General features: G+C 37.6%; 5 protein-coding genes across 8 annotated transcripts in view; 1 reads left to right on the top strand and 4 right to left on the bottom strand.

Annotated features, from left to right (window-relative positions):
* The window catches only part of LOC123320672 (flotillin-2), a 248,107-nt gene that overhangs the window by 179,474 nt on the left and 42,766 nt on the right, over positions 1-25,867 (top strand). The window contains exon 1 of one of the 2 annotated variants that reach the window (XM_044908052.1): positions 13,961-14,146. The exons of the other annotated variant lie outside the window; for it this stretch is intronic. Within the exon in view, the coding sequence (XP_044763987.1) occupies positions 14,098-14,146 (49 nt within the window). The 5' untranslated portion in view covers positions 13,961-14,097. Of the gene's footprint in view, positions 1-13,960; positions 14,147-25,867 lie in introns of those variants that run through there. 2 annotated transcript variants of the gene reach the window in all.
* LOC123320664 (glucose dehydrogenase [FAD, quinone]-like) lies at positions 1,600-10,283 on the bottom strand. Its single transcript, XM_044908039.1, has 3 exons — positions 10,033-10,283; positions 6,148-6,460; positions 1,600-3,451 (listed from the first exon to the last, which is right to left on the bottom strand). The coding sequence occupies exons 2-3, from the start codon at positions 6,439-6,441 to the stop codon at positions 1,877-1,879; spliced, it is 1,869 nt and encodes a 622-aa protein (XP_044763974.1). The 5' UTR covers positions 6,442-6,460; positions 10,033-10,283; the 3' UTR covers positions 1,600-1,876.
* Positions 16,059-23,190, bottom strand: LOC123320666 (glucose dehydrogenase [FAD, quinone]-like). Of its 3 annotated transcripts, none has more exons than XM_044908045.1 (3): positions 23,031-23,190; positions 17,905-18,202; positions 16,059-17,851 (listed from the first exon to the last, which is right to left on the bottom strand). In XM_044908045.1, exons 2-3 carry the CDS (start codon positions 18,196-18,198, stop codon positions 16,286-16,288), a joined length of 1,860 nt encoding a protein of 619 aa, XP_044763980.1. In that variant the 5' UTR covers positions 18,199-18,202; positions 23,031-23,190; the 3' UTR covers positions 16,059-16,285. The 3 variants fall into 3 exon arrangements, with proteins under 3 accessions (XP_044763980.1, XP_044763979.1, XP_044763978.1); XM_044908044.1 differs by lacking the exon at positions 23,031-23,190 and adding an exon at positions 18,997-19,257; XM_044908043.1 differs by lacking the exon at positions 23,031-23,190 and having other exon boundaries at positions 17,905-18,239.
* LOC123320671 (glucose dehydrogenase [FAD, quinone]-like) lies at positions 19,580-21,691 on the bottom strand. The gene is made up of 2 exons (XM_044908050.1): positions 21,318-21,691; positions 19,580-21,263 (listed from the first exon to the last, which is right to left on the bottom strand). Exons 1-2 carry the CDS (start codon positions 21,603-21,605, stop codon positions 19,722-19,724), a joined length of 1,830 nt encoding a protein of 609 aa, XP_044763985.1. The 5' UTR covers positions 21,606-21,691; the 3' UTR covers positions 19,580-19,721.
* LOC123320669 (glucose dehydrogenase [FAD, quinone]-like) lies at positions 23,623-25,666 on the bottom strand. The gene is made up of 2 exons (XM_044908049.1): positions 25,337-25,666; positions 23,623-25,282 (listed from the first exon to the last, which is right to left on the bottom strand). Exons 1-2 carry the CDS (start codon positions 25,622-25,624, stop codon positions 23,741-23,743), a joined length of 1,830 nt encoding a protein of 609 aa, XP_044763984.1. The 5' UTR covers positions 25,625-25,666; the 3' UTR covers positions 23,623-23,740.

The raw sequence follows: 25,867 nt of genomic DNA, 5'->3' as shown, positions 1-25,867 counted from the left end.
ACAGTACCTCTTTGAAAAACTGCCCCTGCCGCCGTAATAGAAAACAAAATGATTTTTTCGGACGGTTCAACTGAATATGAAGCAAAAATCTCGAAGTTATTGACATTGGGATGATGCCCTATTTGAAAAAATTTGAAGATGTAGAATTCAATCTGATATTGAAGACGAAAGTTTGTACCATTTCAGATGCCTTTACTTTCCTCTTCCTCATAATCCAAAAAGAGTTCAACACTAAAACTTATAATAGCATTGTTCAAATTCATTTCGCACTTTCAAATATCAGATAAACTTTCAAACAAACAAAAATCAAATAGTACAAATAATACCATATAAATAAATGACTAGGATATTACTATTTATTTCTTGGTACATAATTGAATCACACCAGCTAGCAGCACCTCTAGTCAATAGTGACGGCAAATTGAGCTCAGCACAATGAGGTCAGTACCCAGTACCAAATTTCTGTTAAACGTTGGTCGTTGTTTTTTTGAGCTCTGAGGAACTGCGGGAATCTTGAAAGCACCCAAAACAATTTTCAAATCTTCTCATTCTCACATATGTCGTGTTCCACCATATTTCAAAATGATCACTAATTGTTTTTACAAATTGCACTTATCGAATGCATATTATGCATATTAGGTCGTTGGTTTTCACCAATATTTCTATAAAATTATTTTCGGAGTGCCAAAATGGGACGCGGCAGAAAGTTGTCAACTCGTCTTGACAACCATTTGAAACTCCTAGGTGATGTAGACAGAGAACTCCCAGTACGTTCGGGTTTGAAAATGACCGGGAACGAGATCTAATAATGACGTCACGTTCCCCGTGCTCTCTCCGTTCGATCTGTAGAACTTCAAGCCGAACTCAGCCTGCAAGGTAATCTCGAAACTGTGAGGGAAAAAGCTTTTCTTCTCCTTTCGTTCTAATTCAAATATGCCTTTTTATAACACAAATTTTGAGTGTTCAATGCTGATAGGTATTTCATTTTGCCCTATTGTACTCAGTTCAAGTGAAATAACTGTATGCTCAAGATATTTTAATTCATAGTATTCGATTGTTCAATTTTCAAGCATCTTGAAAGGATTCACAAAGCAAATGCTTGCAGTACACGATAAGCAACTAATTATTGCAGACTAGAATGAATTATTCTCTCAAGAAAGTAAATATATTTGGAATACACCATGAAAATGGTGCTTTTGATTTTCTATAAATTATCTTGATCAAAATTAGTACAGGACCAAAAATAGAACCCTTTGGTACACCACAAATCTCTCACTGAAGTCTGATAGTTTTCTTAATCTAGATAATAATTTTGATAGTTTTTTTTCAAACCATGTTCTGCTCTAAATTTGTTCAGTCTCGAAGATCTTTGGCGCTTTTCAAATTTGGTGGCATCTTCAAATAAAGGAAGATACGGGGAAAGGGGAACTACAAAATCATTTATTTCAAAGAAAGAACATCTAGGTATTCTCTGTTTTTACAGAATTGCCGTAATAAAAAAGAATGATACGAATGTTCGTAATTGAAGTTCACTAGTACTTGAAGGAAATGAGGTTGCAGAATGTCCTCTTGTAAGGTTTTCAGAATAAATGAAACTAGTGAATGAAGATATTTTTTACTAAAACTATCGAGATCGAGTTTCTTTCCTCCATTTACAATATCTATTTTTACACATAATTAAGTAGGTATACACTAGTGAGTATGTTAATTCTAATAGTTTCATTATTGATGAAAATTTTTGCTCAGCAACTTAAATAACATGAAATATTTAATCTTCATTTCCCTCCATATTCCTCCAACAATTCAAAATGTTTCGTGTGAAATAACCTGAGTTTCCACGTGGGGTTCAAAGCATACTCGTTTCACCATCCACCACCTACAATTCTGTATGTATAAACTCATGATCATCTAGTACCATCTGAGCCCCCTTTTGACCTATCATGATAGATGGCGCATTAGTATTCCCACTGGTTATGGTAGGCATGATCGAAGCGTCAATCACTCTCAGACCTTTAATTCCACGTACTTGTAATCTTGGATTAACAACAGCCTCTGAATCGTCATCTGGACCCATCTTACAGGTACCAACAGGATGGTAAACAGTCATAGCCAAATTCCTGAAGGCGCATTTCCAATAGTCGTCACTGCCAAACTTTAACTTCTTGCACTTTGGTATTCCAATATCCAGTATTTCCGCTTCCAGATTTCTCATGGCTTCTGTCGCCAGCAACTTCTCAGTGAACCTTAAAGCTTCCAGAAGGGTTTCTAAGTCTTCATCCTTCTCATCCGTGAGGAAGCCACTATGGATCAGAGGTTTATCTTTAGGATCCTTGCTCCTCAATAAGACCTTTCCTCTGGATTTTGGATTGAGCACAGTCAGGAAGAAGGAGAGGACGTTGTTTCTCTCGTTGCTATGGACTATATTGTTCACGATTTGATCATCCAGATTCCAACATTTCAATATATCCGGTAGTAGTATGTCGCTTTGTGGATGCAACGAGAACATATATTGTATGTTGGGGTACTCAGAATCATTCTTGGTGTTGATGAGTCCCTGTAAATTTGTCAACCTGACTTGTCCAACTTCTCCCTGCCTGTACATGAAGTACTTGTAGAATTCGTCCAGGACTTGGTGTGGCTGCAACAGTCTATTCGAGAATTTGTTGAGTTTTGCGAAGAGTGTACTGTACATCAGGTGATCTTGAAGATTCTCCCCTACTTTCAAGTCCTGTATAACTTCTATTCCGTTCGATCTCAAATGGTCTTCAGGTCCTATGCCGCTCAACATCAGTATTTGCGGTGATCCAATCGCACCAGCTGAGAGAATAACCTCTTTCGTTGCTTTTACCTTTATAACTTTTCCACCAACTTCAACCTCCACACCTGTTGCTCTCTTAGTATCCAAATCGATGAGTATTTTTTTCACGTGCGAGTTGGTTGATAATAGGAGGTTTTCTGAGTCTTTGTTATTGCCCAAGAACACTTTGGCGGAGTTCGCACGTACTCCATCTTCAATTGTCATAAGGGCGTCGAAAAACCCTAAGGGTACCTCTTCCTTAGACACTTGGTAGCCCATTTCTTTCGCAGCATTGAGAAGCGCATCCCTTACGGGTTCTGTGTACTCATATCTGCTCAAAGGCAGCAAACCCATTGTGCCGTAGTTGTTAGATTTCATTATTTCCGGGGCTGCTAATCTCTCCGACATCCTGAAGAAGGGCATGACGTTGTCATGGCCCCATCCTTCGTTTCCGAGGGAGGCCCAATGATCGTAGTCCCTCTTGTTGCCCCGGAGGTAGAGGTTCACGTTGATGGAACTCGAGCCGCCGACAACCTTGCCCCTTGGCCATTTGCTGACGCCGTCTTTCATTCCTAGCGAAGATGTTTCGGATGGTACTGTCTCGTATTGCCAGTCTTCGTTCGTACCTTGAAGACTGAAAAGGAGGCTGGGTATCTGAAAAAGAGAATGGGGATCAGAAAGTTGATATCCAGGGTAAGATTCGTGATAGGAGCTTGAAAATTATGATACAGAGGTTCCCAAATGTACAGTTGTCCTCTTACATTACTCAATTAATGTAGTTATTATAGATTGTGGAATATGATATGTAATTCGTCGCTGATTAGTTAACTTGTAACCCCTCCTGTGGAGTCTGGTCATGGACGGAGAGGCTAACAGCAGGTGGCTTTAAAGTCCAGGCATACGCCGACGATATAGTGGTGACTGTGAGAGGCAAGCATGAAAGCCCACTGAGCAGCCTAATACAAACCGCTCTCAGGGTTAACTGTCAATCCCTCGAAGAAAACACTGATTCTGTTCACATGAAAAAGGAATCTCGACTTCAGAGCGCTGCTCCTGAATAGCCAGTCTCTGAAGTTCTCCAGTGAGTGCAAATATCCAGGTTTCATCCTGGACTACTAACTCAAGTGGAGAAAACACATAGATAAGACTCTTTCCAGAGCCACGGCGGCCATGTGGGCTTGCAAAAGACTCTTTGGAAAGACTTGGAGCATGAAACCGAAAATAGTACTGTGACTATACACAGCGGTGGTACGCCCTATTGTCACCTATTCGTCTCTAGCATGGTGGACAAAAACCAAAGAGGTCACCACACGAAGCCGGCTGCAGAAACTTCAAAGACTGGCCTGTGTTGGTGATACGGAAGCTATGCACACAACTCCTACAGCAGCGCTTGAGGTCCAGCTTGATCTGCCTCCCCTACACTCGCATGTGAGTGTAGATTGCTAGAAGCAATCAGAATATCCCTTAACGGTAATCTCCTACCCGGAAACTTGGTTGGACATATGAGGATATTGAATCAACTCGACTCAAACCTCTTGGCAAAACCATCGGATGTTTTGCCAATCATTTTCGCTTTCGAAACGCCCTTTGAAATGGTCATAGCTGACCGCCCTAGTGCAATTAGTTTCGTAAATCGTTTGAACAAAAAGTCATCCACGTGGTTTACCGACGGATCAACATCAGAAAGGGGCACCGGCATTGGCTTATATGGACCTAAACTGAGGATCTCTAAAGACCTCGAAAATGAACCCTCCCTTTTACAGACCGAGACACTGGCTGTTTATGTATGTGCTCAGGAGTGTCTTAAAATGAACCTCAAAGGTGCGCATATCTATATCACTACGGACAGCCATGCCACGCTGAGGTCCCTGGAATCAAACTACCAGAGATTTCTGCTGACATGGGAGCGCCGTAATACCATAAAGCAACTGGCCAGAGACAACAAAGTGACTCTACTATGGGCTATGTGGTGTTGAAGGAAACGAGAAAGCCGATGAACTTGCAAAAAGAGCATCAGAGTTAATATCTGCTGGATCTGAGCCTTTCTGTGGGCTTGGAAAATACCAATACAATGCAGCGGTCCAACAATGGGAGTTGAACAACAGATTAACTCTCTGGAGAAACACTCCTGGACTTAATCAGTCAGAGAAATTTGTGATGATTTCACCGACCTACACCAGAAAACTGCTGAATTTGTCACGAGTTGAGCTTCGGGTGATGGTGGGACTGCTGACAGGGCACTGTCGGTTCAAATGATGTGGAAAATCAGCAGATAAGATGTAGGCTCTGTGGATTAGAAGCAGAAATAGCTGAACACAGAGCTTGCGGACCTAAGAACCACTCATATGGGGAAACCGGTCCTGGATACTCACGAGGTAACGGCTAAGCGCCCTAAGGATGTTGTCAGTTTCATCAACACCATTGAAGACCTCCTTGGGTTCCTGTGAATGAGTAGGGTTGAGAACAAAAGATCTGCATGGTCGCAGTTCCCGAAAGCCTAATAGAGCCACAACGACCCCGGTTCAAATAATAATAGTAATGATAATTACTGAATTAATAGATCTTGTAAGCTTGTGCAAGAAAAAATGGTTCAGAATTGAAATAATGATGGCTGCTATCCCACGAATAAAAATCATTACAGTACATTGTAGAATGTCAATTTTAAGAAGGTTTGCATTGCTTTACTACCTTAAGATCTTTATCAGTGCAGCGTTTCTCTTTCTGCTTCCAAAGTTCTTATGAACTCCAGTATCTGGGATGGCCGCTTCTGCAAGTTTCTCATCCAGCGCATTTCTTCGTAGGCTAGCAAAGGCGCGTCATCTTTTCACAAGGTGATCTGGAGTTTCATCCTCCTCTCCACAGAATCTGGTCTCGTCAGTTTCTGCTAGACCAATTCTCATTAGGTGTTTCCTCAGCCTTCTGAGGAATCCATTAGGAAGCTATAGCAAATTCTTGCTAAGATCCAGGTATTTCTTAGATCTCGCAGTGTTAAAGTCTCCAAGAAAATTGTTGGATCCTTCCAGTCTCAGGAACTCAACCCACACTAGAGAGAAGAGGATGAAACAGGACCCTATCGATAACAGGAAGCCGAGAAGCAGCCTGGACTCGACTATCATCATGAGGCTCCATGATCCTTTTCATATCTGTTATATCTATGATTAGTGAATGTTTCTCTGGAGAGAAGGGTAAAAGCCGGAAGGCTGAAATCATAGCCCCCCATCATTTCCATTACGCTGCTGGTGTTTTCCTCCTGTAAGCCAACCTCAACTCAGTCTGCCTGTACAGGCAGACCTGAATTTTTAACCCACCAACTATTTACTGAAGTTTTTTTGCTTTAGTTTTTAACTTACATCGCTTGAAGCTGAAGGATAGTCTCCCGCCTCCAACACCAACACCCTGTATTTGCCATTTTCCGATAGTCTGCTGGCGACTACAGATCCAGCTGATCCAGCACCAATCACGATGAAGTCGAACTCTTCGTTTTCACTGAGACTGTCGGCGTAGTTGGGTGGATAGACATCTCTCCTTCCAAGGAGACACTGGCTGGCGAACAGTGTGTTGATTAGGGCCAAGAATAGGTTTCCACTGACGCCGTTGATGTTGGCAGGACATGGGGCTTCCAAGCCCTGAATGCCGCAGGTCATTCTCCGGTGATCTGATGATCTGAAAACAGGAACAAGAAGATTAAAATTGAATAGTACACAGGAGTATTTAGAGACACTCCATTTCGACTGAAGTTGAAAAGATTAATCGATATAAATCGGCTAGTTCCTTTCCTCTCATTAAGGGCAGTTATGTCTAATCTCGGTTTATATCCTTGGTGAAATTGGCCCTAAGTTTGATATTGAAACCAGCCGGTAGACATATAGACTAAACTGACTTTCTGGAAACATCTTAACAACCTGAAAGCTGAAGGAATCAATAAAATTCACAACGGAAGTCAATGAAAACAATCCACTTCCATTCCTTAACGTATTGATACTTAAACATCTTTATACCCATATCCTTCTTTTTCTCGTATGATTACTAAAAGACATTTTGTAGTTGTCCCTTTTCTTCATTATGCTTTCTAGGGTTCAGACCAAAACGACCCAAGTAGCATCAAGTGAAACTTTATTGATATAAAACCATCCCGACTGATGTGGAACACTAATGAATGATTTATTAATAAGTGAATCCCATTGGCAGAACTGAAGCTCACTGAGAGCATATTACGAACCAATTACAAGAATTTCAAACGATCTAAACCTAATTCAATCAATAGAGAGTTTGCTATTGTATCAAATTCCATTACTAACATCGGTGCTCTGAGTGCATATATAATAACATAATCAAGTGCTACACTACTTCTGCCAATGGAATTCGTTAAAACAATACATATTTCATGAGCAAATAGTTGCACTTACATAGAGCCTTATTTCTACTGTAAATAGTTATCTAGGGTTGAATTTTCCATATTTTGAACATTTCCCCCTTTTTCCTATTGAAGATCTTGTAATAACTGATATTTGAGGAAACTGTGTGAGCTACACAACAATGTCCTTAGTTCTGGGAAACAGCTGCATGAAAGCGTCATGATAATGCTTTTCTCCCCATGTGTACTGAGTGGCTTTCATACACTCAAAAATATTAGAAATCTTCTGCCTGGATGCAAGATCATTACAATTTTGGTCTAATCGATTTTGCATATCAGACAAAACCGATGCGGTTTTCATTATATTCAAATTCATGCACAAAAATAACATTGAAGAGCTGTTTTTTCGATTTTTGACGAAGTTGAGTTTGGCGTTCGAGGTCACAAACTTGGATTATTCATTAGGCCAACATCATAAACGAGTCTGCAAAAATCAGAACTACCGGATTTGACGCCTGCCTGTTTTGTATAAAGTAACTGAACGATATCTAATTGCCATAATATAGCCAAATCAGGAAGTCGAAATTGTTTTTTGTCAACATTTGGCCTTCTATTAAATCTTCAAGAATTTCAAGGAATAATGTTCTCACCTGTTCGACAAGGGTATAAACTGTTCATTTGGTAAACAGCAAACGCTATATCGCGTGTCTTCATCCACCGATCGATGCAAAATGGGAAAAGTTAGAAATGATCATCCCTTATTTATAAGTGACCCACTTGTTGTACTCTCACAATACTTGATTGGAATTGCGTAGAGGTATGGTCGAGAATATGATGAAATTTTATATCCATGACACATCCAACTTGTACAGGCTCCCAAACTACAGGATTTTTTGAATCGTCTCTCGTTCTCCACTTGTATGTTGAGAATAATTGGGCAATATCCTGAATTTTTGAATAAGTTCCTATTCATAGGCGAGGGTAATTTTTCTTGTGATTCAAAAAGTGATTATCATAATAACCACATATGAGCCGAAGAAAACCCTCACGCTTTCAGTGTAGTTCACCACCAAGAACAATTTTCTCTGAATTTCTGGCTTGGATATGTTGGGGATCAGTTATTAGGTCCAAAATTTCTACCACCTAAATTGAATGAATATACGTACGCTAACTTCTACAAGAAGAACTTCCTGTACTCTTCAAATTATTCTTTTGCGTGTCCAAAGGAGAATGACGTTTATGCATGATGGATAAGGCGAGGTGAACCTCAGTTCTGGCCTGACAATCATCAGGTTTAAATCCTCTGGATTTTACTCTTTGGGGCTATTTGAATCATTGGTTCACAGGACTCCTGTGCAAGACATGGAAGACCAGCAAGAAATAAATATTCGTCGAAAGAAAGCAACAAATGTGTTGGTTACAATCGATCTTTATTCTTACTATTTGTGATGTATTGCATTTGGCCTTTGGGCGTGTGCCTTTTACCTATGATATTTAATTTTCAAAAAGTTTAGGATTGTTTTTTTTTATTATAGTTGGGGAGCCCAAGAGGGAAATTAGGGATTTACTCGTGTGTGTCAGATATAAGGGAAGGTACCCTGGATAATGTAGAGTACCTTTACCAAACCTTAGATCTGTATATAGGGGAATTTATTTAGGACATCCTGTCAGAATAGTGAATGAAAACGATAATTGTACATACTAGAGCGTGTAAGATTAAAATATATGTTGTTAATTACATGTTGAAGAGTATACACTCTTTTAAATTGAAGTGTTTTTTTATCTTCAAACTGTCAGATTAAGAAAACCCCCCTGATTAGTGTCAGATTAATGGTTAAACACATTTGCAACATCGAGTTCAACCATCTGTATGAAAATCTGACACGCTTGAGTATGTAGTAACGATTTTTTTTTGCATTTTCAAAGGATCACTATGACCTTGCGTCACGTCCAAATTGTCACTCTTCTAAAAAGTAGCTTTCTTTGGGTCCAATTAACATATCCTCTGAAAATCTGACACGTTCGAATTTTTTTAATGATTTTCAACTGTTCCGTACGGCCAACCCCACTACGCAAAATTCAGATTAACATGAATTTACTATAAGACACACGTAGGGAATATTATACAGTATCTTAATCTTACACGCTCGAGTATGTACATCTGAAGGTGCATACATCATAGAACCTTTTTCTTTTCACCATCTGATATTCAAAATCCACTTGGTTACCACGACGTTCGAGTAAATCCGAATTAAGCATCGTGGGCTCTCCAACTATTACATTCATTCAATATTTGCACCAGTTCTCAATGAAAATGTCAACTTGACATCCGCCTTATAAATAAATTTAAGGTCTAAAATAATTCCTGCCTCTACGTCTCAGGCGTATTAACTATGTTGATAAATTATTTCTTTCCCCAAAAACCGTGAACTTCGGCAAGACATTACATGAAACCTCATTTGTTGAGGATGAAACAAGCTATCCACAATAAAAAACTTTTATCCTAAAATATGATTATGGAAAGAAGTTTCTTGCGAAGCATGGTTTAGGGGTGGTTGTTTCTATCCCTTGCAAGTGATGAAAATACAAATTTTTCTTCGATGAATTTGTCGATCTTCATATATAACACATCGATATTTCATTCATAAATTATCTGTGAACAATTCAGAGGTTTTCTAAAATATGAGAGAGTAGTATCTTTGACAGAAAATGATTTGGACAAAGTTGGCATTACAAACAGTAAAAACAGACATTTAATATTATCATTTTCGCGTACTAACGTAGCACATTCAGCGCATCATTTCAAGCCTCTCAGAAGAAAGGAAAACATTGTAGGCGCGTGAAAAATCTTGTCGAATCGAAATAATCCAAGATAACTCACACAAAATCCGTAATAACTGGAACCAAACACTGTATATCCGTGTTCAAGGCATAAACGACTGAACTGAATTATCCACAATGTTTATACTGTTCTATTTTGAGTTGTTGCCTCTTGACAATGACCTTAGACACTGCAGCATTCAACGTGGAAGAATCCAATGGACCCTTTCTTCCCGAACAACCGGTTGGTAATATGTATTAGGCTCTGAGCCCGGTGGAATAGGAAACTTAACTTGTCAATTATCTCTAGCGGTCAGCAGAGTAACAGACCTATGTCAACGAGTTGATAAAGGTGCCCATCCACTTGATATCAATTACAGGTGGTCTGTAAAATCGAAGTCTCCTTTCGTCTCATGCAGGTTGTCCGCAAGAATTTTAGCAAACGAAAAACGGAGTTCAGGTTACTCATGGACTTATTTTCTATGAACATTTTGCATAAAAGTGGCTGAATTTCATTTATACAACTCTCAATTTTCTCCCGTAATCCATGGATGTTTCTGGGCTCATCGACATATACCCCATAAAAATAAATCTAATGGTGTTAAATCACACGATGTAAGAGGCCAACTGATTTCTGAAACGAGAGCCTGTATACTGTGTGGCACTGTCTCGCTAAAACCGCTGATTGAGCACAACAATGTAATCCAATTTTGTTAAAAAAAACTCAGTTATTATATCGCGATATTGAGCACCAGTAAGAGTGACTTCTTGACCAGCCTCATCCAGCACAAAATCCCCACCGAACGCTGGGAAACTTTGTGAATATATTTGTTTTTCCATGATAATCAACGCAATCCTTCAATCATTGTTTTGTTTGACAATGACCTTATGTTTATGTTTTGTTTCGTTTTCCCGATGCCGAAGTCACCTTCCACAATTCCGTACTTGAATATTAATGAAATTTTGGTTGCAGTTCAGCCATGTTGTATATTTTATATAGACAATTTTTGATAGAATGACTTATTTTGATGACTTCTACCTTCTGTCAAAAAAACCTATCCTTTGAAAACACCCTTTATTTGAAATCAGAAGAAATGCTTCTATCGATTAGGAAAATTATATACATTTTCAGGTTTAAGATGCTTTTTTTCATTTCCTAGTACTGAATGCTCATAAAAATACTTCATTTCTCCCTATTGAAACGTTTTTGTAGGACCAATATTAACTGAGATAGATATTGAGTAAAATATGAACAATCACGTGGTACAACGATCTGAATCAATATTTTTGAATTTTTACCAACAATCTTCAACCCATCCAGTATCCATGGAATCCTCAATTGATTTATTCACAGCTGAAAAAGTTGGAGCAAAATTTTGACCTAATTTTTAGGGGGCCGTTAAACTTCATAATTTTCTTTATATTTTTCAATAATGAAAATTAAAATACATCGTTCTTCTTTCGTATACTCCATTTTCACTAACCCTAATCTGTCAAATGGATTTTTCAGAGTTAACAACACACATTTTGTATCAATTTTGCCTTCATTACAATGGGTTCTCGAACTGATTGTCTAGTTTCAGTCTAAAATCCCGTGAACAAAAATACTCGACGCCTATGATAACCTTAATGCTACAATTGTGTGTTTCGTGTTGAATTTAATGGTCGAGATAGTTCATTTCCATCTCTTCCTCATCAACGTCATCATCCAGCATATTTTTCGAAGATGTTATCGCTTGACCTAGTCCGCTGCTTTTGATTATCGCCTAACCGCTATCGTAACTTCTTCAATTATTCGGTGAGTTGTATAATAGATGGAGAGACCTAAAATTTTTCACTGGAAATTAATTGGTCGAAGAAAATGAGTTACTGCTCTCATGACAACTGCTTCTTGGGAAACAGGTTGTAAAGAGATTCCCAAAATCAAACCAAAATTTGAATTTGTCACGTTTCATGCTCAAAAAATTCGATTTACACAACAATTGAAGTCCAGCGAATATGCACAGCGAAAAGAGTTTGTTGAATAGCTTATTGAACATCAACAAGTAGGTGCTGATTTTTCCCGCAAAATCGCCCTAAGCGATGGAGCTCTCTTTCGCCTGATGGCTTTGACAATAATCGCCAAAATTGACCCATTTGACTATCGGAGAACACACATGTGACTGTCCAAAAACAAATACATCAACAAGAATTTTCAGTTTAGGTGCTGGTCCATAATAAACATCGATGAATGATTGTTTTGGTCGTGGATCAATGATTTAAATAAAACTCTTTTCTCTCTGGAAACGTATCGAATATTATCTATAATAGTTTATCCTCATGGCTCTATAACAATAAGTTTGTATCTACCATGGTATTATCAGTTTCTCTGTGTCAAATATTGGGAAATAAATGTTCGAAGAAGAAATTTTTGGACTGTACGGACACATAAGTTGTATAGTTGAAGATTAATGGTATCTATATACGTAATACAAGATTACAAGAATGAAATATCTTCTTCAGTTAATGTATTAAACCTGAATGAGTTTGAATTCTGACCAAGGATTTTTATCTAGGTATACCATCTGTCTGTCCTTATTGTGTAAGTTTTATTTTTTTTAGAAACATCTCCATTGGCATCTTTGGTTCAGAAACACTGAATCTTCGGCAAGAGATTTGGTTATCTCTGGGTAGCGGTTACACTTATATTGTTTGTGCCAAACTAATAAATACCATAACTTTTCTTTTGTCGATTCCATATTCCACATTCCTATTGATAATTTGGAGACTAATGAGTAAATTGATTGATTTCCTATAATGTGTTCGAAATAGTTCGAATACTTCGAAGATATCTTTCCACACAAAAGAAAGGGTCAGCAAGTCAACAAGTTTGAGAATGGTGCCTCCCAACCGAGCAAAAATCGAAAAAAGTACATCAAGTCGATCAGAAGTAAACTCAATGGTCAACATGTGCTTTTCTTCGGTGGGACGTTCTCCATTTAGTTGTCCTGACAATGGCAAATTGGCTAGCTCAATGCAGGTCGTAACACTTGCTGATATTCATATCGGCACTTGTTATACTCCCTGTAAACAGCGTGTAATTTGGCCAAGTTGCTTCGCAAAGGAACCAAACATCTTCTCGTCATGACTGATAGCTTCCATTTCTTCAATCATTATCAATTCAAATCGAACATTAGGTGTTTAAACGAGAAAAATCAAGATTAGCATCACATAGTTCATAGTTTTTTCTTCCACCATATATAGTCTGACCAATTAATCTATTAAGGCAACGGCTTGATAAAGTAAAAAGAGAAGACAAAGACAACTTAGAATATCTAATTTTTTATTAGAATACATAAAGGGCTGAGATAAAGTATGGAACCAAGTAGATATCTTTTGAACGAAAAGGACAATATTTATGAAATATAATAAGACAGATGTTGCAGATAACTTAACAGAAGCCACAAATAAAGAGAAATTTATAGGTGACCTCTTTTAATTGTTGAGCAGTGTAGATGTTTTTCACACCGTTGTGAAGCTAGTTGAACATCAATATGTTTATAATATAGAATAAAAATCATATTTGAAACTAATTATAATTATATAGGGTGTTCCAAATTAAGTCGGCACCATTGCCAACTACAAACTAGTAACTAGTAGCATTTTTAATGGCGTTCTCCATGCCGAAAACAAGAACAACATTGAGTTCTTTTTTTTCATCAAGAGGTTTCCTGGTTTCAAGAATTGAGTATAGCAAATTAGCGAAGATATTCAACCCTTCGCTCAACTCGAGTGGTATATAACTTACCGCTTCGATCATCCCTATGCCTTCGGAATATGAGGGGGATTCCACCAACCCTTAGGGGCGCCTGCGAACTTGCTCCCCTAACCACTATCAACCCTCGCACCCCCTCCACGGTTCCTGTTAACTACACACGACGTACACAATTCCATACACGCACAGTCAACGAACTGTCAGTTTTGTTCATGAAATTAAGTGCCTTATTAACAGCGGATCCGTAGTGGACTTACTCAACATCAATGTGTGTTAAAGCACGATAATAAGCTGCGATGCCATCATCAAATATAGTCCAGTTAACATTCCAAGTGCGTGAATTTGAGCAGTGGGTTACGCTATAAGATAGTTATGGGAAACATTTATACAGTGGGGCCCAACGAAGCTCTGATAGTGTCAGGTGAATATTTTCGCATATTTTTGCATCGTTTTCACATGAGTTTTTGGAAGATGTTTATCGAGACGTTGATACTGACGTTAGCATTGTTTTGATGGTTTCGAGTGACATTAATGAGCTTCGATGACGTGTTCACGTTTACTACACCCACGTGTGTAGTATTTATTGATTTCTATTATAAGGAAATACAGAAAGAAGCGCCGCGTATAATGAAGACGAACGTATTAAATGAGGAGTGTAAACAAACCTTGAAAATTTTTAAGAGTATATTTTTATTTTCGAATTGAGCCTGTCGCTGATTATTTATTTTCGAATTTTCGCCTTAACGTGTACCTAGTGAGAAATTAATTTGTTTCTCGATGCGCACTAGTTTTTCGGAAAACAACCACTTCTCAATTAGTTATATTGTTCTTTTTGACTCTTGTGTAAATGAAGAATCCTACCGGTAATTACGAGGATAATAATGTCTTAAAAACAACATCATATTTACATTTTTTTTACAAAAGTATTTTATAGATGAAACAATTCAATGAAATCATTCCGATTTGAAAAAGGAATGTCAAGAGGTATTTGTGGATCATTTAATTCACATTCAAATAATTTAATTACGCAAATAATAAATCTCAAATGTGTGACACACTGTGTAACATTTTCTCACAGCAAAATGAGAGCAATTTAAACTACTTACCGACATATCCAAGCATAATTTAAACAGTAAAACTGTCTTTGAATTATTGCGAGTTAGAGATCGACACTGAATACAAGGATAATCTGCTATTCGTACAAATATTTTAACAGTGAATTCTTGACGTCAAAAGAAACACTTCTTTCCCATCCTTTTTTTTCCGATTCGGTCCTGATAAAAAGATTTAGCCATTTTAAGTTTTCACAATGAGCTATGCCGCCCCTGGAGCATTCCTTCAGAATAACAAGCTGAATCTATGACACTACACATATGTGGATCTTATAAACAGAGTTGTATTCAGCCAAAGTACCCAATTTTTCAAATTTCACAGATATTTTTTATATAATATCAGATTACTCGTGAACGGCGCATTATACGAGAAAATATAAAGAATACTTTCATTTTACAAAACATTCGAATATTCATTAGATAGCGTCCAACTTAGTGTCAAGAGTTGGGCTCTTTGAATTTTTGGTATTTTTATGGTATGTTATGGTCATAATGAGAACACAGGAAGACGTGGGTGATATCTTGTTTTCGAAAAAGATCCATCAAATAAATGAAAAACTATATTCCGAAATTAATTTCATTCGTTAAAACCGTTTGTGAGATAGAACTAAAAATAACATTATTTTATGGTTTTTCAACAGCCTGTATCTTTCGAACCGAGCCGATCCGGAACAAATGGTATAGGAAAATAGTGTTTCTTTTGACCTCAAGAATCTATTGTTAAAATATTTGTACGAGACAAAGACTCACCATCAATAGTATTCATGTGAAAAACATTACCAAAGTTTGAAATTCAGTTAAATCTCTTTCCATAGTTTCGAATAAAGTTGATTTTTCTTCGGTTAAACTGTACTGTCTCACAATATCAACTATATAAATGGATGTGTGTATCTTAGTTAATCTCGTTTACACTTTTTAACATTTTTTCAATCTATTTATTTCTTACTCCAAATAAGTAATCTTAACGAAATGTCCAGAATTCCAATTCAAATCGAAGGTACAATAAAAAATTTAATACTTCTTCGAACTAACCTATCCCAATACTCCGCTCTGCCCTCGTAGAATTAAAATTTCTATTGATGGAGCTTCAGCCAAAGAATGATTGTTAAACCTGAAGCCTCAAAGTTCTTAATGATAAGTCAAACAGGCAAATCATCGTGCTATCAAATTTTCAAAGCGTTTACGAATGTTTGTTGCAAAGCAACCGTTTAAGACAATCAGTAACTTCAGTACAAAATATATTTTAATAGAAAAATTCTAAAATACATACAACAAAACACTTTTACACTTATAATATGTACCTATGTTGGGAAAATAAATCTCGCCTAATTTCTTCTCAAACTCAGCTATATCGATGTAATAATAAAATATTCATAGATGGACCTTCACGATTTTGTAACTGCTCGATATTTGCTGCATCAATATGTGTTTCTAAAGCGTTTGAACAATCACAATTCAGCGTGTTTCTGCTTGTAATCCTCTACAATCATCTGGGCTCCTTTGTGTCCGATCATTATGGAAGGAGCATTAGTATTTCCACTGATTATATTGGGCATAATACTTGCGTCAATCACTCTCAGATTTTTCACACCGCGAACCATCAATCTTGAGTCAACCACTGACCCTTCATCCTCCTCCGGTCCCATCTTACAAGTAGATGTCGGATGGTATATAGTTGTACCAAGATTTCGTACAGCGCATTTCCAGTAGTCATCAGAATCAAACTGTAACTCCTTACAATTCGGTATTCCAACGTCTAGGACCACAGGGTCAAGTTTCTGGAAAGCTGCAGTGCTCAAATGATCCTGAGCGAAACGAATGCCTTTTAGCATGGTTTCCAAATCTTCTTCGAGTGGATCTGTGAGGTACCCAGTATGAACAGCAACATTATCTGAAGGATTCGTTGTTTTCAACAGTACTTCTCCTCTAGATTTTGGTTGTAACAATACAACCAAACTCATCAGTATGTTATTCTCTCGACTGAACTCGATAATATTCCTCGATGTCTCTTGGTTCAGATTGATATTGTCCGAGTAGATCTCCTCGAAGAAATTATCTCCTTTGGGAACCATTCCGAAGGTCATCTGGATGTCAGGATACTTTGAATTGTTCTTAGTGTTTATGAAACCCTGTATGTTCGTTATGCTTATGGTAGACAGTTCGCCTTCTCCGTGTGCAAAATATTTATATAATTCATCGAGATTTTCCCTTTCGTTCTTGATTTTAATCGCTTGGTCGTTCAATTTTGAGTAAACGATGAACATGAGATGATCCTGAAGATTTTTTCCCACTGGAAGATTCTGGATAACTTCGATCCCGTGTTTTTGTAGGTCTTTCTCAGGTCCTATACCGCTCAACATCAGAAGCTGTGGGCTGTTCAAAGCCCCAGTAGAAAGAATAACTTCTTTATCTGCGTATAATCGCAATTTTCTACTACCAATAAGTACTTCGACCCCTTCTGCTTGTTTCTTCTCCGAGTTAATGATGATTCTTTGAACAGTAGCTTTCGTGGCTAGAGTCAAATGTTCAGAATCTTTAACGCTTCCAAGAAAAACCTTCGCTAGGTTAGCTCTGGTTTTTCCATCAGTGTTGAGAGGGGCTTCAAGAAAACCTAACTTGCCATCCTCTTCTTGTACTTCCAGATTCATTTCCTTCGCTGCTTCTAATATAACATCACGTATAGTTTCGTTAACGCTGTATTTAGTCAGTGGCAGTCTTCCGTCTTGCCCATAGTTGTAAGATTTTGCTTGGAGATATTTTTCGATTGCTTTGTAATGTTTCTGGACTTCCTGAAAGCTCCAGTCTTGGTTCCCTGACCTTGCCCAACTATCGTAGTCATTTTTGTTACCTCTTATGTATATCATACTGTTGAGGGTACTGCATCCTCCAAGTACTTGTCCTCGTGGCCATATACAAGATCCATTTTTCATGCCAAGACAAGATTTTTCACTTTGTTCTGTGTAGAACTTTCTGGTTTCCTCTAGCTTGATGGTGTTCTCAGCCAACAGCGGAATCTGAATCAGACCTTGTTAAACTAAAGTTTGTCGTCAATTTTTTCAATGCTCACCTCAGATGTTACCGAAGGGATGCCACCTGCTTCTAAGAGAAGAATCTTCCACTTCTTTTCTTCCGCTAATTTTGAAGAGACAACTGAACCAGCTGATCCTGCACCTACTACTATGAAATCAAAGTGGCTGCCATCTTCAATTGTTGGACCTCTGTCCTCAGGGTAGTTGTTGGGGTTCATCAAAGCACATTGACTAGCGAGAAGTGTGTTCAGTAGAATTAGTAGAAGGTTTCCAGATTGCGTATCCATGTTGGAAATACACGAAGTTTGAAGATTGGCCAAAACAGAATCCATTCTTCTTTTTCCCTATCACAGAAGAAAATAAAATTGTTACTCATACTGGAATGAACAGGAAATTTTGATTTGAGTTCATTAATGATCTAACCTATGGAATTTACAATACACGGTGGTAATTGATAGCTTCGAAGAGAACCAGAAAACGATTTCTTATCAAAAATTAGTGTGGGTCTTTCTTATATTTTTTTGAGCTGTCGCTGCTCGAAAACAGCTCCCTAAAGATGGAATTTGAGAAGCAACTCTTAATATTTCTATTTACAAATTTTTAGTAGTGTTTCCCTATGCAGGATAGAAAAAGCCACGTCTTCTGTAGTTCCTTGCTAAAACTAACGGTTTCTGAGAGAAAAAATTATTAATCAACAGGTACGTAGGACCTATCGGCTTGAATTACCTTCGAAGTTTAATCTACTAAGTAGGCGAATATGCAGACGTCATAGGGAAATATCAACAATTTTTTTTCTGTCGTCTTATCTCTCCTATCGAATATCTGCTCAATTTAATTTCTGTCAGTTTTTTTAAAGAAAAAAAAAACAAAAGTTGCTTTTCCGATGCCATTTTAGGAGGCTGTTTATAAGCAGGGGCAAATATTTGGAAGATCAACACAATTTTTCGCATAGAATCATGCCCGAAATATTTTTGTAACTATTCAAACTCTGTATAAGTTTGTCCTTATTTCGCCTCGTTCATTTGAGTTTTGAATTTGAAAAATCCTTTTTTTTTAATTTTTATATAATCATGAAAACCCTTTTTTCTAAGAATATAATGACAACATTTTGGTTCAATAATTATTCTTACCTTTCTACTGAAGATGGCAACAAACTAAAGTGTGGTCAACAGACACATCGAATAGAATAAATGATGACCAGTTCTCGATTTTTATCTTCCTTCATTCAAATTATTAATCCTGATATCTTATGAAAATAACTAGGGAAAAGAGTAAATGTGAATTGCGATAATCAATTCATATTCGATCAAAATTGTACGAGGTCTTGACCTTAGCGATATCGAGCTATTTTTTAGACATTAACCTTTTCAAATATTCTATTCCGATATTATTCTACACACGATTCTTCTTGTTCTCTCAAAATCTCAACGAAGTTTTTCTGGGCCTGATATGAACCTTCTAATAGCTCCCTCCCTTCCAGTTCTTTCTGAAATTTGATATTTTTATTTTAAGTAAGAATATGCCCAGAAACCACGCTTATTTCATAACTCTTTACTCAATCTGCTTAACGTTTCTCTATGGTAAGACAAGAGAGGTTGTGTATCCTGAGGACTAACATTTCACATTGCAAATAGTTTGATTATGAACACGTAGATGTTACACTAAAGATCACTAGATCATTGTGAAAGCTTCAGAAATTATCAGACCACAATGTACCATGAAATTTATTGAATTAGATAGCCACAACAGGTGCACAAGCTACTGAAACTGATGATAGTTGAATTGAAAAAAAAAACGCAAATCTTGGAATCAAAATGATCTCATGAAGGGTTGCTCCAGTTTGCGCTCTGTTCACTCAGCTGTGATCTCTCACTATCATCTGGCCTGCTCTACGTCCTATCATCATCGTAGGAGCATTCGTATTTCCACTTGTTATTGTGGGCATAATACTAGCATCTACCACTCTGAGTTTGCGCACGCCATGCACTTTCAATCTTGAGTCTACTACAGCTGCTGGGTCGTTAGATGGTCCCATTTTGCAGGTACTAGTTGGGTGATACATGGTTGAACCTAAGTTTTTCACAGCACATCTCCAATAGTCATCAGAGTCGAATTCTAATTTTGTGCAATTTGGTATACCAACATCCAACACTTCAGCGTTCAGCTTTTTGAAAGCTTTGGTCTTTAGTTGGGCTTCAGCGACACGAATACCCCTCAAGATTGTTTCCGTATCTTGTCCATCGTCTGTTAGGTACCCAGAACGTAAAACAGGAGATGACAAAGGATCTTTGCTATCCAAGAGAACTCTGCCACGTGATTTTGGTTGCAATAGTACTATGATGGTTAAAAGAAGATGGTTCTTTGCGTTGGCGAGTTTCAAATTATCCCAAACTCTCTTGTTCATGTTGATTAATTCCATAACTAGGTTCAATGTGTTCAAGTCGTTTTTTCTGATGGTGATGTAGGTATATTGGATGTCAGGGTAATTAGATCTATGTTTGGTATTTATGAAACCGTTGATATTTGTTATACCAACGTTGCTGAATTCACCCTCTCTTCTGGAGAAATAACTGAATAACTCTTCTTCTATCACCGTGGATTTCAAAGCATCATCACTCAGCTTAGAGTATAACCAGTATGTTAAATGGTCTTGAAGATTGTGTCCAACCATCAGATCCTTGATCACTTTGATTCCTTTGTCTTCAAGGTGCTGTTTTGGCCCTACACCACTCAACATGAGTATTTGCGGAGAATTAAGGGCACCGGCAGAAAGAATAACCTCTTTATCTGCATAAACTTTCATTGTTTTATCGCCAATTTTGACCTCCACACCTTCTGCTTCTTTTTTGTTTTCATCTATCATTATTTTTTGCACGTAGGCGTTGGTTGCCAGCTTCAGATTATGCGATTTACTGACTTCTCCCAAGAATACCTTTGCAGCGTTAGCCCTGGTGCCGTTTTCGATCGTCTGAAGACTTTCGAAGAACCCCAAACCTTCATACTCTAATACTGGATAACCGAGTTCCTTGACCGACTCCAAAATTACATCTCTGATGGTTTCATTGACTCTGTAGTTGGTCAACGGCAACAAACCATCTTTACCGTATGTGTCGTATTGTTGTAAGTTGTGAGCAACTAATTTTTCATTTTCTTTGAAGGCTTTCATGACGTTTTCGTAATTCCAACCTTCGTTCCCCTCATTTTCCCAGGTATTGTAGTTATTCTCATTACCTCTGATGTATAACATAGCGTTAATTGAGCTACAACCACCTAGTAATTTTCCCCTTGGCCAGTGACAGGATCCATTCCTCAGTCCAACGCAAGAAGTCTCTGAGGGTTCGGTTTGGTAATTCCATATTTGATCGGTCAGCTCTATGTTGAAGAAGAGCATGGGGATCTATAAGAATTGAATTATTGAGAGTTTGGATACTTGGTTTCGTGGAACTCTTACCTCAGTTGTTATTGATGGATATCCTCCAGCTTCCAACACTAGCACTTTCCATTTTCCACTGTTAACAAGTCCGTTCGTCACCACTGAACCTGCTGAACCAGCACCTACTACGATGAAGTCGAAATGGTCTCCATCTTGGATCTGGGAATTACCATCTGGTGGATATAGGTTTGGATTTGCCAAGGAGCATTGACTGGCAAATAGGTGGTTTATAAGTAGCATAAATAAGCTACCTGATTGAAAATCCGAGTTTGCCAAACATGAGGCTGCTGGGAATTGTTGCAACATTTTATTCAGTTGTACACTAATGATTTCCACAATAATGCAGCATATATCATTTGATCATCGCTCTAGTCTTAGAATTTCGATAATATTGTTTATTCTCATGCTTCGATAATAATGTTGTTTGAAGTGATTTCAATTCACGAAAACATAGGCGACTCGTTTACGAATCTATTAATTATGGAATTATTCGATTATATACTAATCCCTCACTCTCAAAGGTGAACAAAATGTCCCAGTCATCATTCCTTCCAGAACAAATCTTGCTGATCCTAATATGACTGTGTGAATTTAGGTTTGTGTGAGCTTTTATATTATGTGGATTTCTACGATGAAATTTTTAAAAAAACATTGTGTCCAGATTGCGTATCCATGTTGGAAATACACGAAGTTTGAAGATTGGCCAAAACTATATCCATTCTTCTTTTGCGTTATCACAGGAAGAAAATGAAATTGTTACTCAGACTGGAATAAAGAGGAAATTTTGATTTGAGTTCATTAATGATTCAACCTATGGAATTAGCAATACATGGTGTTAATTAATGACCTAACCTAACCTAACCTTTCTTTTTTTTTTGTCCACGAGGTAGGGGGAAACCGGTACCGTCTTCTCCACAGCTGGCGGTTCAATGCTGCGGATTCGTGTAGGGCTCTCACCCACCAAAATCCAACCTAACCCAACCTAACCTAACATATGGAACTAACAATACACGGTGTTAATAAATAGCTTCGAAGAAATCCAGAAGACGATTCATTATCAGAAATTAGTGTGGGTCTTATAATTCTTTTTTTTTGAGATGTCGCTGCTCGAATGCAGCTCCCTAAAGATGGAATCCGAAAAGCAACTCTTAATATTTCTCTCAGAAATTTTGTACAAATCATGTGGGGGCGAGAAGGCAATAAAAATTTTTAGTGGTGTTGTCCTATGCAGGATAGAAAAAGCCACGTCTTCTGTAGTTCCTTGCTAAAACTAACGGTTTTTCAGAGAAAAAAATTATTCATCAACAGGTACGTAGTACCTATTGGCTTGAATTACCTTCGAAGTTTAATCTACTAAGTAGGCGAATATGCAGACGTCATAGGGGAACACCAACAATTTTTTTTCTGTTGTCTTATCACTCCCATCGAATATCTGCTCAATTTAATTTCTGTCAGTTTTTTAAAGGAAAAAATCAAAAGTTGCTTTTCCGATGCCATTTTATGAGGCTGTTTCTAAGCTAATATTTGGAAGACCAACACAATTTTTTTGCATAAAGTCATCCCTGAAATATTTTTGTAACTATTCAAACTCTGTATAAGTTTGTCCTTATTCCGCCTCGTTCATTTGAGTTTCGAATGTAAAAAATCCTTTTCTTTAATGTTCATATAATCATGAAAACCCTTTTTTCTAAGAATATAATAACAACATTTCTGTTCAATAATTATTCTTACCTTTCTACTGAAGATGGCAACAAACTAAAGTGTGGTCAACAGACACATCGAATAGAATAAATGATGACCAGTTCTCGATTTTTATCTTCCTTCATTCAAATTATTAATCCTGATATCTTATGAAAATAACTAGGGAAAAGAGTAAATGTGAATTGCGATAATCAATTCATATTCGAGCAAAATTGTATGAGGGCTTGACCTTAGTGATATCGAGCTATTTTTTAGACATTAACCTTCTCAAATATTCTATTCCGATATTATTACAAACATGAATCCTTTCCGATTTTTTCTTCTTGTTCTCTAAAAATCTCAACGAAGTTCTTCTGGGCCTGATATAAACCTTTTAGTAGCTCTTTCCCTTTCAGTTCTTTCTGAAATTTGATATTTTTATTTTCAAGTAAGAATATGCCCAGAAACCACGCTTATCTCATAACTCATTACTCAGTCTGCATAACGTTTCTCTATGGTAAGACAAGAGAGGTTGTGTATCCTGCGGATTAACATTTCACATTGCACATAGTTTGATTATGAACACGTAGATGTTACACTGAAGATCACTAGATCATTGTGAGTGCTTCAGAAATTATCAGACCACAATTAACATGAAATTTATTGAATTAGATAGCCACAACAAAAACTAATGGAAGTTGAATTGAAAAAAAATTCGCCAATCTTGGAATCAAAATTATCTCATTGTGCTCTTTATTCACTCAGCTGTGATCTCTCACTATCATCTGACCTGCTCTACGGCCTATCATCATCGTAGGACCATTCGTATTTCCACTTGTTATTGTAGGCATAATACTAGCATCTACCACTCTGAGTTTGCGCACGCCATGCACTTTCAATCTTGAGTCTACTACAGCTGTTGGATCGTCAGACGGTCCCATTTTGCAGGTACTAGTTGGGTGATACAAGGTTGTACCCAGGTTTTTCACAGCACATCTCCAATAGTCATCAGAGTCGAATTCTAATTTTGTGCAATTTGGTATACCAACATCCAACACTTCAGCGTTCAGCTTTTTGAAAGCTTTGGTTTTCAGTTGGGCTTCAGCGATACGAATACCCCTCAAGATTGTTTCTGTATCTTGTCCATCGTCTGTTAGGTACCCAGTACGTAAAACAGGAGATGACAAAGGATCTTTGCTATCTAAGAGAACTCTCCCACGTGATTGTGGTTGCAAAAGTACAATAATGGTCAAAAGAAGATGGTTCTTTGCGTTGGCTAGTTTCAGATTATCCCAAACTTTCTTGTTCATGTTGATTAATTCCATAATTAAATTCAATGTGTCCAAGTCGTTTTTTCTGATGGTCATGTAGGTGTATTGGATGTCAGGGTAATTGGATCTATGTTTGGTATTTATGAAACCGTTGATATTTGTTATACCAACGTTGCTGAATTCACCCTGTCTTCTGGAGAAATAACTGAATAATTCTTCTTCTATCACTGTAGACTTCAGAGCATCATCATTCAGCTTAGAGTATAACCAGTATATTAAATGGTCTTGAAGATTGTGTCCAACCATCAGATCCTTGATCACTTTGATTCCTTTGTCTTCAAGGTGCTGTTTTGGCCCTACACCACTCAACATGAGTATTTGTGGAGAATTTAGAGCACCGGCAGAAAGTATAACCTCTTTGTCTGCATAAACTTTCATTGTTTTATCACCAATTTTGACCTCCACACCTTCTGCTTCTTTTTTGTTTTCATCTATCAATATTTTTTGCACGTAGGCGTTGGTTGCCAGCTTCAGTTTCTGAGATTTACTGACTGCTCCCAAGAATACTTTTGCAGCGTTAGCCCTGGTGCCGTTTTCGATCGTCTGAAGACTTTCGAAGAACCCCAAACCTTCATACTCTAATACTGGATAACCGAGTTCCTTGACCGACTCCAAAATTACATCTCTGATGGTTTCATTGACCCTGTAGTTGGTCAACGGCAATAAACCATCTTTGCCGTATGTGTCGTATTGTTGTAAGTTTTGAGCAACTAATTTTTCATTTTCTTTGAAGGCTTTCATGACGTTTTCGTAATTCCAACCTTCGTTACCCTCATTTTCCCAGGTATTGTAGTTATTCTCATTACCTCTGATGTATAACATAGCGTTAATTGAGCTACAACCACCTAGTAATTTTCCCCTTGGCCAGTGACAGGATCCATTCCTCAGTCCAACGCAAGAAGTCTCTGAGGGTTCGGTTTGGTAATTCCATATTTGATCAGTCAGCTCTATGTTGAAGAAGAGCATGGGGATCTATAAGAATTGAATTACTGAGAGTTTGGATACTTAGTTTCGTGGAACTCTTACCTCAGTTGTTATTGATGGATATCCCCCAGCTTCCAACACTAGCACTTTCCATTTTCCACTGTTAACAAGTACGTTCGTCACCACTGAACCTGCTGAACCAGCACCTACTACGATGAAGTCGAAGTGGTCCCCATCTTGGATCTGGGATTTACCATCTGGTGGATATAGGTTTGGATTTGCCAAGGAGCATTGACTGGCAAATAGGTGGTTTATAAGTAGCATAAATAAGCTACCTGATTGTAAATCCGAGTTTGCCAAACATGAAGCTGCTGGGAATTGTTGCAACATTTTATTCAGTTATACACTAATGATTTCCACAATAATGCAGCATAAATCATTTGATGACTGCTCTAGTCTTAGAATTTCGATAATGTTGTTTATTTTCATGCATCGATAACAATGTTGTTTGAAGTGATTTCGATTCATGAAAACATAGGCGACTCGTGTACGAATCTATTAATTATGGAATTATTCCATTATCTACTAATCCCTCACTCTCAAAAGTCAACAAAATACCAGTCATCATTCCTT

Source organism: Coccinella septempunctata, chromosome 9 (genome assembly GCF_907165205.1).
Source record: "Coccinella septempunctata chromosome 9, icCocSept1.1, whole genome shotgun sequence".
In the NCBI taxonomy this organism is placed as follows: Eukaryota; Metazoa; Arthropoda; class Insecta; order Coleoptera; family Coccinellidae; genus Coccinella; species Coccinella septempunctata.
This window is presented reverse-complemented; position numbering and strand designations above follow the sequence as displayed.

Coding starts and splice junctions, on each gene's coding strand:
- LOC123320664 (XM_044908039.1), bottom strand. CDS start 6,441: ATGACCTGCGGCATTCAGGGCTTGGAAGCCCCATGTCCTGCCAACATC. Junction 3,452..6,147: donor ATCCTTCAGCTTCAAGCGAT/GTAAGTTAAAAA, acceptor TCTCTTTTTCAG/ATACCCAGCCTCCTTTTCAG.
- LOC123320666 (XM_044908045.1), bottom strand. CDS start 18,198: ATGGATTCTGTTTTGGCCAATCTTCAAACTTCGTGTATTTCCAACATG. Junction 17,852..17,904: donor TCCCTTCGGTAACATCTGAG/GTGAGCATTGAA, acceptor GGTCTGATTCAG/ATTCCGCTGTTGGCTGAGAA.
- LOC123320671 (XM_044908050.1), bottom strand. CDS start 21,605: ATGTTGCAACAATTCCCAGCAGCCTCATGTTTGGCAAACTCGGATTTT. Junction 21,264..21,317: donor ATCCATCAATAACAACTGAG/GTAAGAGTTCCA, acceptor CAATTCTTATAG/ATCCCCATGCTCTTCTTCAA.
- LOC123320669 (XM_044908049.1), bottom strand. CDS start 25,624: ATGTTGCAACAATTCCCAGCAGCTTCATGTTTGGCAAACTCGGATTTA. Junction 25,283..25,336: donor ATCCATCAATAACAACTGAG/GTAAGAGTTCCA, acceptor CAATTCTTATAG/ATCCCCATGCTCTTCTTCAA.